The 12,995-nt window shown below is 37.7% G+C and overlaps 1 protein-coding gene across 3 annotated transcripts in view; it reads left to right on the top strand.

Annotated features, from left to right (window-relative positions):
* OXR1 (oxidation resistance 1) overlaps positions 1 to 12,995 on the top strand; it is a 449,619-nt gene that overhangs the window by 225,761 nt on the left and 210,863 nt on the right. For all 3 annotated transcript variants that reach the window (XM_046642007.1, XM_046642001.1, XM_046642004.1), the window contains exon 3: positions 645 to 835. In XM_046642007.1, the coding sequence (XP_046497963.1) occupies positions 645 to 835 (191 nt within the window). The remainder of the gene's footprint in view (positions 1 to 644; positions 836 to 12,995) is intronic.

Here is a 12,995-nt window from a genome sequence, read left to right as displayed (position 1 = left end):
CACACCAAAAAAAACCATTCTCATGCATGAGTGGGGAAAATGCTTTATGGATAGCTTTTTGCTTTCCATGCTAGACCTGATGTCATCGCTCTAAAATATGGATGTGAGCAATACATTCACTGTCATTGAGAGTGTCTGGAGAAATAATGTGAGCTCTTTAATTTTCACAGCTAAGATGCTGTTATAGATTAAACAAAAAAGCACTGGCAGCCTCTAGTTACCCAAATAATCATTTCATTATCTTTTCCTGGGTTGCAATTATTTATTTCTAACTAGTGTTTTACTATAGCATTAAAAATACTCCTTTCAGAACCAAAAGCAATAGCCAAATGTATTATCTTTGTCTGACACCACATTTTAGTCTGCTATTAGAAAAATTAAAAGTTTTTTGTCGCCTTACATTTTAATATATTTTAATGAAACCTTTCAAAACAATCAGGCAGAAGTTTTTTTTTCAACTAGTTTCAAAAATATTTGAAGAATTCAAAATGCTGTAGGAAAGGTCTATAATTTCTGAATAAACCTTGTTCTATTTCAGGCCAAATATAACTCAGTTGTTGAAAAAAAATTATGATGTAGATAAATGTGGAAGAAGTGTATCTCTCAAGTTGGCAATCACAGCGTGTGGTACTGTCTCCCTGTAGGTTGAAGAAAAAGTCCCAGTCGGTGGATATTACTGCTCCAGGGTTCAACCCTTTGGCTGGTGCAGGAAAGCAAATCCCACAAGCCAGTAAGACCCCTGCACCCAAGACGCCCATCACTGAAGAAGAGCAGAACAATGCAACTAATAAGCATCCTTCCCGGAGGAGTGACCTGAAGAGGTTCTACACCATTGGTGAGCACCAGACATTTTATGCAAATGATAGATGAAGTCCATCTAAACCGCACTGCGAATGTGTGGGTCTGTGGTTAAATGCCCTCTTGTTTATATAACTTGCATATTTTTCTGATGGTTTATATGGACATTTCTTACATGGCCTGAATACGGAGATGGAAAAACGCTGCAAACATTTAGCAAAGTGAAATAAGAGAGCACGCTTGAGGATTTTCTATAGCCTAGCCTAAGAGGAGCAAATTATACATATATGTGGTTTTTCATTTTTAAGCTTATGTGCTACTATTTTCATTTTCACCATTCTCCAGCCAGCACCGATTTTGTTTCTGTTCTTTGCATTTTCCCTCTGGGCCCTCAAGTCTCTGACCCTGTTCTGTCAGGTTGTTAAGACAGTGGTTGGTGTCAGCTTGTAACTCACAAAGCCACGAAGGAAATGGGAAGATTTTACCTTCTGAGGGAGACCAAATTACAGTTGTGTTTTGGCCTTGCATGTGACGTTCTTCACTGTGGAGAGGCTGGAGAGATGGAGAGGTCTGACATCCAGAACCCATGGATGACAGAGTAGAGGCTATGGAAAGGGTCTTGCAGCCATTATCTCCCTTTTTCTCAGATAGAATAATATCCAGTAACTTTGAATTTTAACAATTAATTGGAGTGTTGTAGGTAATCAATCTAAGTGAGTTGAATTGCCAACTGTTATGTGCCAATATTTATCCATCATGTCTTTGACCTTTCTTTTTAACTAACACTAACAATTTTCAGTATCTTAGGTCTATTTCAGACAAAAGTTGCTCACCATATCCTGTATGGTAGAGGATGTTGTGTCGGAGAGATAAATCTATCCAGGAAGAGGATGGGTGCTTTGGTCTTGCATATTATTTCATTTTGGAGAGATTTGGTCTTCTCCTAAAGCCTTAATAGTAGAGACTGTGGTTTAATGGCTTTACCAAAGTTACATTAAGGGGGTCGTGTTTCCTTTGGTATCCACCGTCCACTCCACCCCAATATGGGATGTTTAAAATTTTTTTCTCAGATATTTTAGCGTCCTTATCGTCTCTTGTTTTTGTTTTTTTGGTGAGGAAGATTAGCCCTGAGCTAACATCCGTGCTAATCTTCCTTTACTTTTTGTATGTGGGATGCCTCCACAGCATGGCTGATGAGTGGAGAAGGTCCACGCTCAGGATCCAAACCTGTGAACCTGGGCTGCCGAAGCAGAGCACATGGAACTTTAACCACTCAGCCACGGGGCCAGCCCCAGTGTCCCTATCTAGAAATAATAATCAGGTTAGATTAGATTTCTGGTTCTGATTCCCACACCAATTTTCTGTATGACCTTATCAAGTCCTTTTCCTCTGTCTTTGGGTTAAATGACTTCCTTCAAGCTTAAAGAGATGCCGTCCTGTAGGTCTAGCAGTAATACTTCAGGATTTGGCTACTAAACCGCTTTTGCCCTTTCTGCCATTTTATATCCTCTTCCTATATCTACTCCCAGGTTTTCTCTTTCCAGATTAAGATGTTCAAGTCTTATTTTTCAACAGGCAACAAGCATGGTGTCTTTAAGGATGTCAATAGTGAACTAAGGAGAATTGATGCGAAACAGTGTAGACAGGTGCATATTTCCGTTTTTAAAACTTAGGATAGCAGAGTTCTAAAAATCAACTAGAAAAAGCCCGTAAAGTTTACATAACTGCCTCTCCATTTTCCAAAGGCCTCTCCTCCCACGCTTCAACATGTCCACCACCTACTGTTGCTTTTCTGATTTATTAAGTGGCTGAGAAGACTCAGTATTTTGCCTTCAGAAAGTAAAGTTTATTGTACAAACTCAATATTCTGTAAAGATAAAATGAGGGAGAAACACTGACCAGCTTCACCATAGTAAATAAAAAGCTTAGCCTAGGAAATTGAAGGCTAAATGGTGAGTTTGGATTGCAGAAAGATGAACTATGAGTTATTTTAAATGGCTCTACCACTAGTGAATTTTTAATTATCGTATTGAAACAATTTGACCCATAATCAATGTCATTGGCATGTCTATTATGTTAAAATATACATCTGAATTTCAACTTAGTGTGTTTATGTAACCCTTCCAATAATTTGGACCTGGAAACATTATTTTAAGGCTGAAATATTAGCAACCATGTAGTTGCCTGTATCAAAAAATCAATTCACAAAACAAGTCTACTTCAGTATCCGTTAGTAAAAGTATTACTAACAAGCAACAACAATTGAAATTACCATCATTGGTAATTACATGTACCAGGTATAAATTAAGCTCCTTTCTTCTATCTTGATGCATCCTTACAACAACTCTGAGAGATAGGTGTTATACTCTCTATTTTTATAGGCAAAGGCTAGAACCTTAGAGAAATTAAAGAAGGAGCCATGATCCAGAGATATGAGACTCTGTGAATGAAATTAACCTTCTCTTGTGACATTTTAGAGTCAGCCTTCTGTGTCATTCGGAAGGATACCATCCCTCACTGCACAGAGGTGAACCAGAGGAGTTTCTATGGGTAATGCGGTGGAATAAGATTTTTACTGAAGTTCCAATATAATCTCACTTAAGGAAACCATGCCAACTAAGCCGTCCACCAGCCAATATGTCCTTTCGTTGAAAAATAACACTGTGACTCAATTTATGGTTTGCACAACTGGAAAAACCTGGGAGCCCTCTTGTGGCCAAGTAGAGTACTACATTTAAATTTAGCAATGCAGTGAAACACCATATTTAAGTGAAACATTATATTTAAATTCAAGCAATGGTTCTGGGGATTAAAGAATTTTCAAGTAAAAATAAGAAACTAGAAAATTTTGGAGTTATTTAAATGTCTCTTAGTGGCTGAGTGGCTGGGGTAGCTTCTTTAGATATTTCTTTTGATCTCAAAGTTGTTATCCTTCATGAACCTACGTATAGGATCTAATTCCTGTTGAGAGAACTCTAGGAAAGAGAAATTATAGCCTCCTTGTATAGACAATAGATTTGGGTCTTTAGTTATTCCTAACATCAGGAACATACTAAACCTAATATAGCAACAACAACAAAAAAAAGCAATGAGCATAAACTCGTTACTTTTTTATAAGTGAATAACCCATCTTACCTGAGTATAGTAAAATTTCATTGATTTGGAATAAGTAGAGGAAAAGCTATTTTCTATTGATGTGAAAGATATGAATCTTCAGATAAATTACAAGGAAAGTAATCACTCTCAGGACCGTGGCCAAGGAAAGAGTTTTTTTCTACCCTGCTTCTGTCACTAACTGTATAATCTTGCAGTTATTTACCATCATTTGACCTTAATTTTCTTGTCTATATAGTGGAAGATTTAGACAAAATCTGTCTTTCTATTTTTCCGTCTATTAGATGGCCATATGAAGTACTATATAAGTTTTGATTACTATGAAACAGATTACCACAAACTTAGCTATTTAAAACACCCGTTTATCAGCTCACAGTTATGTAGGTCAGAAGTCTGAAAGCAGGGCTGTGTTCTCTGCTCAGGCTCTCACAAGGCTAAAATCAAGGTGCTAGCTAGGCTGAGTTCTCATCTGGAGGATCAACTAGGGAAAGATATGCTTCCAAGCTCATTCCTGTTGGCAGAATTTAGTTCCTTGCAGTTGTAGGACTGAGGTCCCTAGTTCCTTGCTGGCTGTCAGCTGGGGGCCACTCTCAGCTTTTAGAGGCCACTCTCTTTCCTTGCCATGTGGCCCCCTCCTTCTTTGAGCCAGTAACTGTGCATCAAATCCTTCTCATCTGAAGCTCTGACTTCCTCTCCTGGGGCTGGCCAGGAAAGCTCTCTGCTTTTAAAGGATTCATATAATTAGGTCAGGGTCACCCAGATGATCTTCCTGTCTTAAAGTCAACGTCACCTAATCATGGGAGTGATGTCCATCATATTCATAGTCTTGGGGATTATCCAAGTGTGTACATCTGAGGACCATCTTAGAATTCTGCCTAACGCATTTTACACCACTCAGCCAGTATGTACACACTCAACTACCAACACAACTCAAGCAAAATTTCCTGAAAACGTTTCCCTTACTATCTATTCTGATCATTTTTATTCTATCCTATTTCGTTTTTGTTTTTTAAAGATTGGCCCTGAGCTACCATCTGTTGCTAATCTTTTATTTCTTCTTCTCCTTCTCCTCCCCAAAGCCCCCCAGTACGTAGTTGTATATTCTGGTTGTAGGTCCTTTTAGTTCTGCTATGTGGGACGCCACCTCAGCATGGCTTGATGAGCGGTGCTAGGTCCATGCCCAGGATCCAAATGGGTGAAATCTTGGGCCGGTTATGCAGAGCACATGAACTTAACCACTCGGCCAGGGGGCTGGCCCCCCTATTTCATTTTAAAATTCAATTGCGACTCACTAAATTGATTGCATAGTCCATTGATGAGTTGTGACCTGCAGTTTGAAAAATCACTGGACTAGATATTTGAAGTCCTACAGATGCTTAAAATTCTATTGTTATTTTTGAATAAAAGTGTTAATTAGAACTAGGATAATACAACACTAAGTTAGTGGATAAACTCTAATAGTAAATAAATGCAAATAGAATAGAATTTTTCACTACTCCAATTTCTGTTTGTGTTCAATAAAACTACTTGACTTTGACAGTGTATGTAAGAAAACTGTATCCTTCAAAATCATAGTTCCTACCTCAAAACACAAGATGCAACCAAATACTAGTAGACTGAGATATTTGTAATATTTCATTTATTTGCTACCTTTGATTCAGAGTACTACCTGTAAAGATGTCTGAAAGAATTGTGACGTAGGCATAGAGGCAGTGAAGAAGACTGTGCACACAGGATCCAAAAATGGCCCATTGCTCTCTAAGGTGGACCTGTACAATTCCATATAATATTTGTTCCTTGATTCAGATTCTAGAACTGAAGTTTGTACATCTCTTTTGTAACTATTAGTCAAAGGTACTGATGTCTTTCCGTTCTGAGGATTTTCCCTCAACAATGAGGAGGAGGGGCAGCTCTTGAATGGATGTTCCTACAGAGTCATTCCGTGAAACACCAAATGCTGATTAGTCCCTGATCAGTCCTTGCTGGGAGAAAGCCTCCTAGGAGATGCTGCTAGAAGAGAAAGAAAAGTAAAACAGAGCCCTGCTTGCAAGGTAGTCCTCCTGTGGGTGGGGGAAGGGAGCGCCTGGTTAAAACAGCACATCAGTGAGCAGAATACAAGACAGATGCCCTAAATGCTGTGGGGCTGGGGCAATGAATGCCAGCGGCAGAGGGCAGGGGAGGCTCACTTAAAGGGCTGCAGAATCCAAAAGATGGAGAAATCACATCAGATTGAGACACACACAGGCTCTTTCCTGGTTCCATAGATCCAGTCACCCTTCACCACCCGCCTCCCACCTTGCCTATGAGCTTTCTTGGCATCTGGCACTTCCCTATCCCCCTTACCTGCCTGTGTTGGCGAGTCTGTCTCCATACCAGGTCTCACTTCATGTGGTGGGGAATGATGCCATTCATTTCCTTCATCTCAGCCCTTAGTGTGAGGCACATAAAGTGCTAAATAAACGTTGGGGATGAGAGAGAAGAGGAGGAAAGAGCTGCTGGTGGAGGTCGTGGTGATGAACCCCCCCATTCTCAGTGTGCAAGAGGAGAGGAGGCAATCTGCTAAGAGTTCAGTTTCAGGGGGAAAGAGTTCTGGAGACTTCAGGGCTGCGGAGAACAGTGGAGAAGAGAATACAACCGTTGCATCTGTGAAAAAGAAAAAACGGTTAGAAATATCAAAGCCTTCTTTTGTTACTTATGCTATTTAAATGCTCTCTACAAGTTCATAGAGAAGGCAGAACAGGGTGGAACTTGGCCTTCCCAGACTCCTGGCTCAGCAGGGCTGCCAAACAGGTCCATGAAGGGGGCTCCTGGGCAGGGATCTGAAAAATACCTCTGGAACTTTCTTCAGTTGAGATTTCTCCCCCTTAGGTCCTCACTTTGTCATGTGTGTCATGTGAACTGAGAGCCTTATAATCTCCTGTTTGCCCTCATGGGTCAGTCTCTACCTTCTTTCCTTCTATCTATGTTAACCTCACTGTACCATCTTCTCTCTGTAAGACACCATTGATGATAAATCAGTCAATGTTCTTTACACAGTAATTTCCAGTTATATTCAGATGAATGAATTCTAGGTTTATTGGGGGGATATGTATAACTCAAACTTTTCCACATGTGAAAATATGTTTATTCACTTATAAATCTATTTCTTTGTGAATTCAGTAAATCTTTACTGAATGCCTACTATATGATGGGCTTGTTCACAGTGCTGCTAAAACAAGAGTAAATAAGACCAGGTCCAGGCTTTCAGGTAAGAGTATTTTAGGGGGAAGACAGGTCATAAAGAAGCAATTGGCTATTTAACACATTGTCAAATAATGATACATTTTTAAAGAAAAATAAAACAGGTTAAGGGAGAAAGGTGATAGAAAAGTTACTCTGTAAAATGTGTTTGAATCTTATACAATTTTTATAAACATTCTAGCAGATGAATTCTAGCAGTTCTAACTGAGAAATCAATTAGGCTGGTTTCAATTACAGGACATTCAATGTATTAATAATAGATTTTTTCAGAGTTGTTTTTTGCTTTCCTTGGCATAGAATTAGTTTAAGAAAAGACTAATGGAATTTCTATTTGCAGCATGAAGAAGAAAATGACTGAGGGGAAATTTAATGATCCTCAAGCTTCCCAGCATTGTTTTAAAAAGGAGGTGACCAAATGTTCTTCATTTCTACAAAGAAAAGAATAAGGCATGTGTATTAAGCTATAGCAGAGAAGATTGAAATTAAATATTAGGAAGAATGTAGCAAACGTTGGTATACTTTACTAGGAAGTTTGTTTTTTGTTTGTTTCTTTAAATACAGCTGTTATCTCTTCAGAGTGCTTTAGTGTCAACTTGCCTAGAGGGAAAAGTGATAAGATCAACTCTCAAGATCCTAAATGATTTTGACCAATGGCAGGAAGGCTCCTTTTTTTTTCTTTGCTCACATAGGGAGTGGATCCTAGGGTGAGGCTGAGTTCTGGAATCTGTGTCTAAGTTGGAATCCATTCCCCCTGCTAGTTTTGTGACCATACACAAGGTACTTAGAATCTCAAAGCTCAGTGTCTTTACTTATAAAAGGAAATAAAACAGATCCTTACTGAAAGGGCTGTTGTGAGGAATAAATGAATTAATCTGTGTAAAGTGCTTATAATACTGCCCAGAACTTGGAAGTTCTCAATAAATACTGGTTATTTTAGAGCTTGTTGTTGTTGTGCATTAAAGAGGAAACATAAATGAGGTATCCTGATGCCTGCCCTTTTGGAACTTATGTGAAGCAATCTCCTGTCTTGATCCTTGTGGATCTGATCGCTTTCCACTGCTTAAAACACTACAGTGGTTCCTCATTCCCAAAATAGGGTCTTAATCTATAGACCTTTCATACTCTGCCCCTACTCACTCTCTGTCTTAATCTCAGACCCCAGCCCTACACTGTAGCCAGGCCCTGCGTCTTGTGGTTTCTCAAAAGTGTCCTTCTGTATAATGTATCACGTGCTTTATGTAAGTGTTTCCTTCTTCGTAGATTAGTGTTAGGATTCAACCCAAACTCCCTCATTCTGGGCCACACCTTCCCCAGATCTGATCCACATGAATAGATTTCAAAGCATTTCAACATCCACATTGTCAGTTTTATAGGTGACTAACAAATGCTCTGGAATTCAATAAATACTTAGAACATTTCTAAAGGGTAAGTGGAAGATATATTATGGCCGCCAGCCATGAGCATTCTTTGGAATTAAGTCTCTGAAAGTGGAATGACTTATTCATGATTACACTGTAGATAGTGGCAAAGCCAAAGAAAGAATCTAAGTAGACTAATGACTAATGGTAAAGAGCTCATCCTTTGCATGTTTAGAGGTCAAGTTCTCTTCTCAAAAACAAAAACAAAGGGGGCTGGCCTGGTGGTAGTTGAGTTTGTGCCCTCCACATGGGCGACCTGGGGTTTGTGGGTCCAGATACCAGGCACAGATGTACACACTGCTCATCAAGCCACACTGTGGCAGTATCCCATATACAAAGTAGAGGAAGACAGGCACCAGTGTTAGCTCAGGGCTAATCTTCTTCAGCAGAAAGAGGAAGATTGGCAACAGATGTTAGCTCAGGGCCAGTCTTCCCTACAAAAAAAAAACAAAAACAAACTGAAATTAGATCATTGGCAGAGATGTCAGTGAGTGGTTTCTCAAGTGGCATCCCAATGGTATAGTCCATACCATTGATGGTGAAACAGATTAATTAAAGAAGAATACTAGTTTTTCATGCAGTTACATTTATTCAGTTAAGGTGATGTCCTTTCCTTCTTTTCATTCTTCCTCCTTAGTTCTTCCCTCCTCTTTTCTCTCATCCTCCTTTCCTTCCTCCCTTCTTTCTTTCCTTCTTTTCTTACCTCCTTCCTTGTGTTAAAATGAACTTTCTTTTGTGAAATGATGACATAGTATATGTATTGGTTTGGTACACTTTTTAAATAAGATTTGTTCTTTTCTAAATCTTCTTGCTTGTCAAAATTAAGTTGGGAAATGTCCCCCAAGTACTCTTTTGAAATTTTACTGGTCTGTGACGTTGTAACATCCGAAATCCAGTGATCTTGTCTTTTCTCTGCCTTCAGGATAGAATGCCTTCAACATTCCAAGCTTAATGAAGCACAGTTAAAAATAAATTTGTATCTTACTAACTCCAGGCTGCTTACATATTGAAAAGAGAGCCTGCAGAATTGGGGGTTCCCTGCGAATTCTTCTGAGTAGTTGGCAAAGTTAAAACAGTAATAACTAGTTTGGAAACTCTAAAAAGAGAAAAGCAAGACACACATTTAATGCTTTTTAATTGCAGTACAGCGGGCATTTTAAAATATTATCATATAACTTGTATATGTCTCATTTTGGAGCCAGACTTTCTAATTATGAGAATAAAAAAAGAACAACTCTAATGTGAAAATACTGTAACAGGACAGAAAAGAAAAAGGAAAAGACTAATCTTGCTGGAGGCAGCACATTCTACAGCATGAAACTAGGTCACCACTGAACCACAACCTTCTCTCCAAGCTAGAAGATTCTTCATGTAAAAGCAAGAAATCTCTGTGATTTAATCAGCAGAACCATCTTGGCATACAGGTCACTGTCTATAAGCACGTAGACTAAAATGGGTAACTGCTCTGAGGGTTCAAATTAAATTATGTTCCTGAGAAAAACGACTCTGTTTTGAAGTTTGTTCTGACAGTTTGGTGACTCCTTATATTTTCTGGGTCATAAGAATGTTTATGGAAAATTTTTCCATTGCTGAGCTTCCTTGTTATACATGGAATCTGGGTTTTTCTAAATGGACCTGGGCTTTTCACAAATTCTGAAGACCAGCTCCTGTGTAGGAACACCATTTCTTTTCTTTATTATGCACGTTGTATAAGATGGGCAATTTTTATGAAGACAGTGGATTTGAAGATATTGAGAATCCAAGTTTAATTTTTTTGTTCATTTGTGGAATAAGCAGACCTTGGGGTTTGATATATGAGTTTGTGTGTGTGAGTGTAGGTGTTGGAGAGGTATTTGTTTGAATTTTTATTTTGTATCATTTTTTTATTTATTTCTCTTAAAACCCACTTTACAACATGAGGCCCAGGAAAACTGACAGGCAGAAACTCTTTTTCAAGTCTAGAATAATTCTGAAAGCTTTATTTTTTTCTAGAGAAATTAGATATTTTTTGCTGAACATTTACATAATCTTAATTAAACTTTACTTAGTGGCAGTAGGTACACTCAGAAGAAAAAAAATGTTTGTTTGGGATCCCTATAGTTTGGTAGTGCTTATAATATGCTCCATAAGCTTGCCAACTCTAATTTTACAGGGTTAACACCATGTTTTGTACATTTTCCGTAGTCTTTTTTGCTCTAATTCTGTGATTGTTCTCTGTCAGAAGTAATCAACCCAGGATCAAGAAACACAGCTTAATCATGGCTGTCATAATGGATTAAGAAATGTCAGTAACCCCAAGGTTTCCCTGGGCAGCTTGAGTGGATGTAGTGTGTGAGTTTCAGCATAATAGTCTTATAACTTATTAAAAACAAATTATAACTGTCAATTTATATAATGATTTCTGAACAGCCTAATTAAACCTATACTGGTTACAATTATGGAGTAATTAAAATGGACATTATTTCATGGTTGAGAAATCATGATCCTGTTTGAGATTTGCTAAATCCCTCTGAAAATAAGTTCTTCAGCACTGTCAGTGATCAAAACTCGCCCTTTCCGCCCACCAACATTTGTAGGAATGTTCTGTTTCACTGAAGCATGGCTGGGGGAAGAAAACGACAGATTATTAAGAAAGACCTACTTTATTTTAAACGTTTAATGATAGAATTAACAGCAATGTGAACAGTGAAATATGCCCAAATTTCCCCCGTATTTCCATTTTTTTAAAGAGAATGAATTTAAAGATTTTCTAGGATCTTACACACGTTCAGAAATTAAAATATTGGTATCTCCTGACTTTTTAAAGTTAGCTTTCTTCCCACTTCATAGCTAAGGTATTTCTTCACACACAAAAAACTTGCAAGATTTATGCTCCTCAGTGAAATGTTGACCATGTTTAAAATTCTAATCTAAAGAATATTACTTGGAAGAATGTAAAAATTGTTAAAAGCTTCATACAGTTGGGGGCGGGGGCTTCTATTTCTGCAGAGGTTTTGAAACCACTTTGACTACAGTTAATTACTTTCAATAACACAACTGGAGATTATAAATGTTTCAGTGACCATTCGTAATCGATTCACTATAAATCATATGCACATCTACATGTAATCAAGCTTTTAGTGAGCTATTTTAAAACTTCACTAATTCAAACTTTGTGATCCTCTGGACAGCCTATGAGATAAAAAACCTTTGTATTGGTACAATCTATGAATAAAAAGCTTTGAGGGTTTGTAGTGGAAACATGATTTCAGGATACAGAAAATACCGTTTCAGCAAATTAGCTTAACAGTTTTTTAGTAGGTAAAAAGACCTACTAAGAGAAATGAGTGAGCTAGTGTTAAAGTAATGTTATCTATTAGTTAACCTATTTCATGTTACCATGTATGTTTGAAAATAATAAAGTTAAATACCTTCAAAATATTATCTGAGTAAGTCTTTAGTAATTTAGATGGATGTTTTCTTGGGGGAAAGCCCATATTGTCTGCATAATCATGGCCAAGAAACTTGAGCATCCCATTTCCTCCATTCCGTTTGTTTGGTACTTTGTTTGGTAAGCCTCTTTCATAAACTGGAATCTTAAGTCTTCTGGTGCATTCTGTCTTAATGGAAAGAACTGCTATGCACTGGATTTTAAAGAACCCTGTTATTAATATTAGAAACATTATGCATTAAATATATGGAGGAAAGCCAATCATCTGAGAAATCAGTAAGACTTTAAACAGCGCCTACCTGCTGCATTACATTATTCTCTATTTGCTAGGATTTGCACTCAAGGATCCTTAGACCTTATTTTGTTGCTTCAATTTTAATACATCCATAAGAAAGACGCTGATTTCCTCTTGTAGTTCTCTGAGCCATAGGAGGCAAAAATTTATCATCAATAGTATATTGGAGAAAAGTATCACAGGTGTCCACAGGGAGCTGAACTTTGTGACTATGTTAATTGGATTTCTCATAGACTGATTCAAAAGAATTTCCTTTCCAATTAGGTAATTTCAGTGTCTTTGAGGTCTTTTTCAAGTGAGTCAAGATTTAGCAAAAGCAGAAGAATAATATTTACTGTAAGAATCACACGATGTAGTATGTTCTTTGAGGCTATAGAGTTTCACTTCCTGCTTTAAGTAATTCTCTCAAATTACAGATCTTTTGTAATATGAGAAAGATTTTTGTAAATAAACATAGAGTGAGCAGGAGATAGCCCAAATGATGCACTTAAATAAGAAAAAGAAGAATTCTATAAATAATACTTCCCTCTCTCCTTGTTCTCATATTTATTTTTCATCTCTACCCTTATGTAAGCTTATCTGAACTTCAATTCAATGGGCAGTTTTAAGAATTCATATACATTCATTTAGAAAATGGTTGTCTGACCATCATTGACAATTGCTAATAGTTGGAGTTGAGACTTGAGAAAGATGAGAAGCC

This window comes from Equus quagga, chromosome 16 (genome assembly GCF_021613505.1).
Source record: "Equus quagga isolate Etosha38 chromosome 16, UCLA_HA_Equagga_1.0, whole genome shotgun sequence".
In the NCBI taxonomy this organism is placed as follows: Eukaryota; Metazoa; Chordata; class Mammalia; order Perissodactyla; family Equidae; genus Equus; species Equus quagga.
Note: the sequence above shows the minus strand (reverse complement) of the source record. Positions and strands in the feature narration are given on the sequence as shown.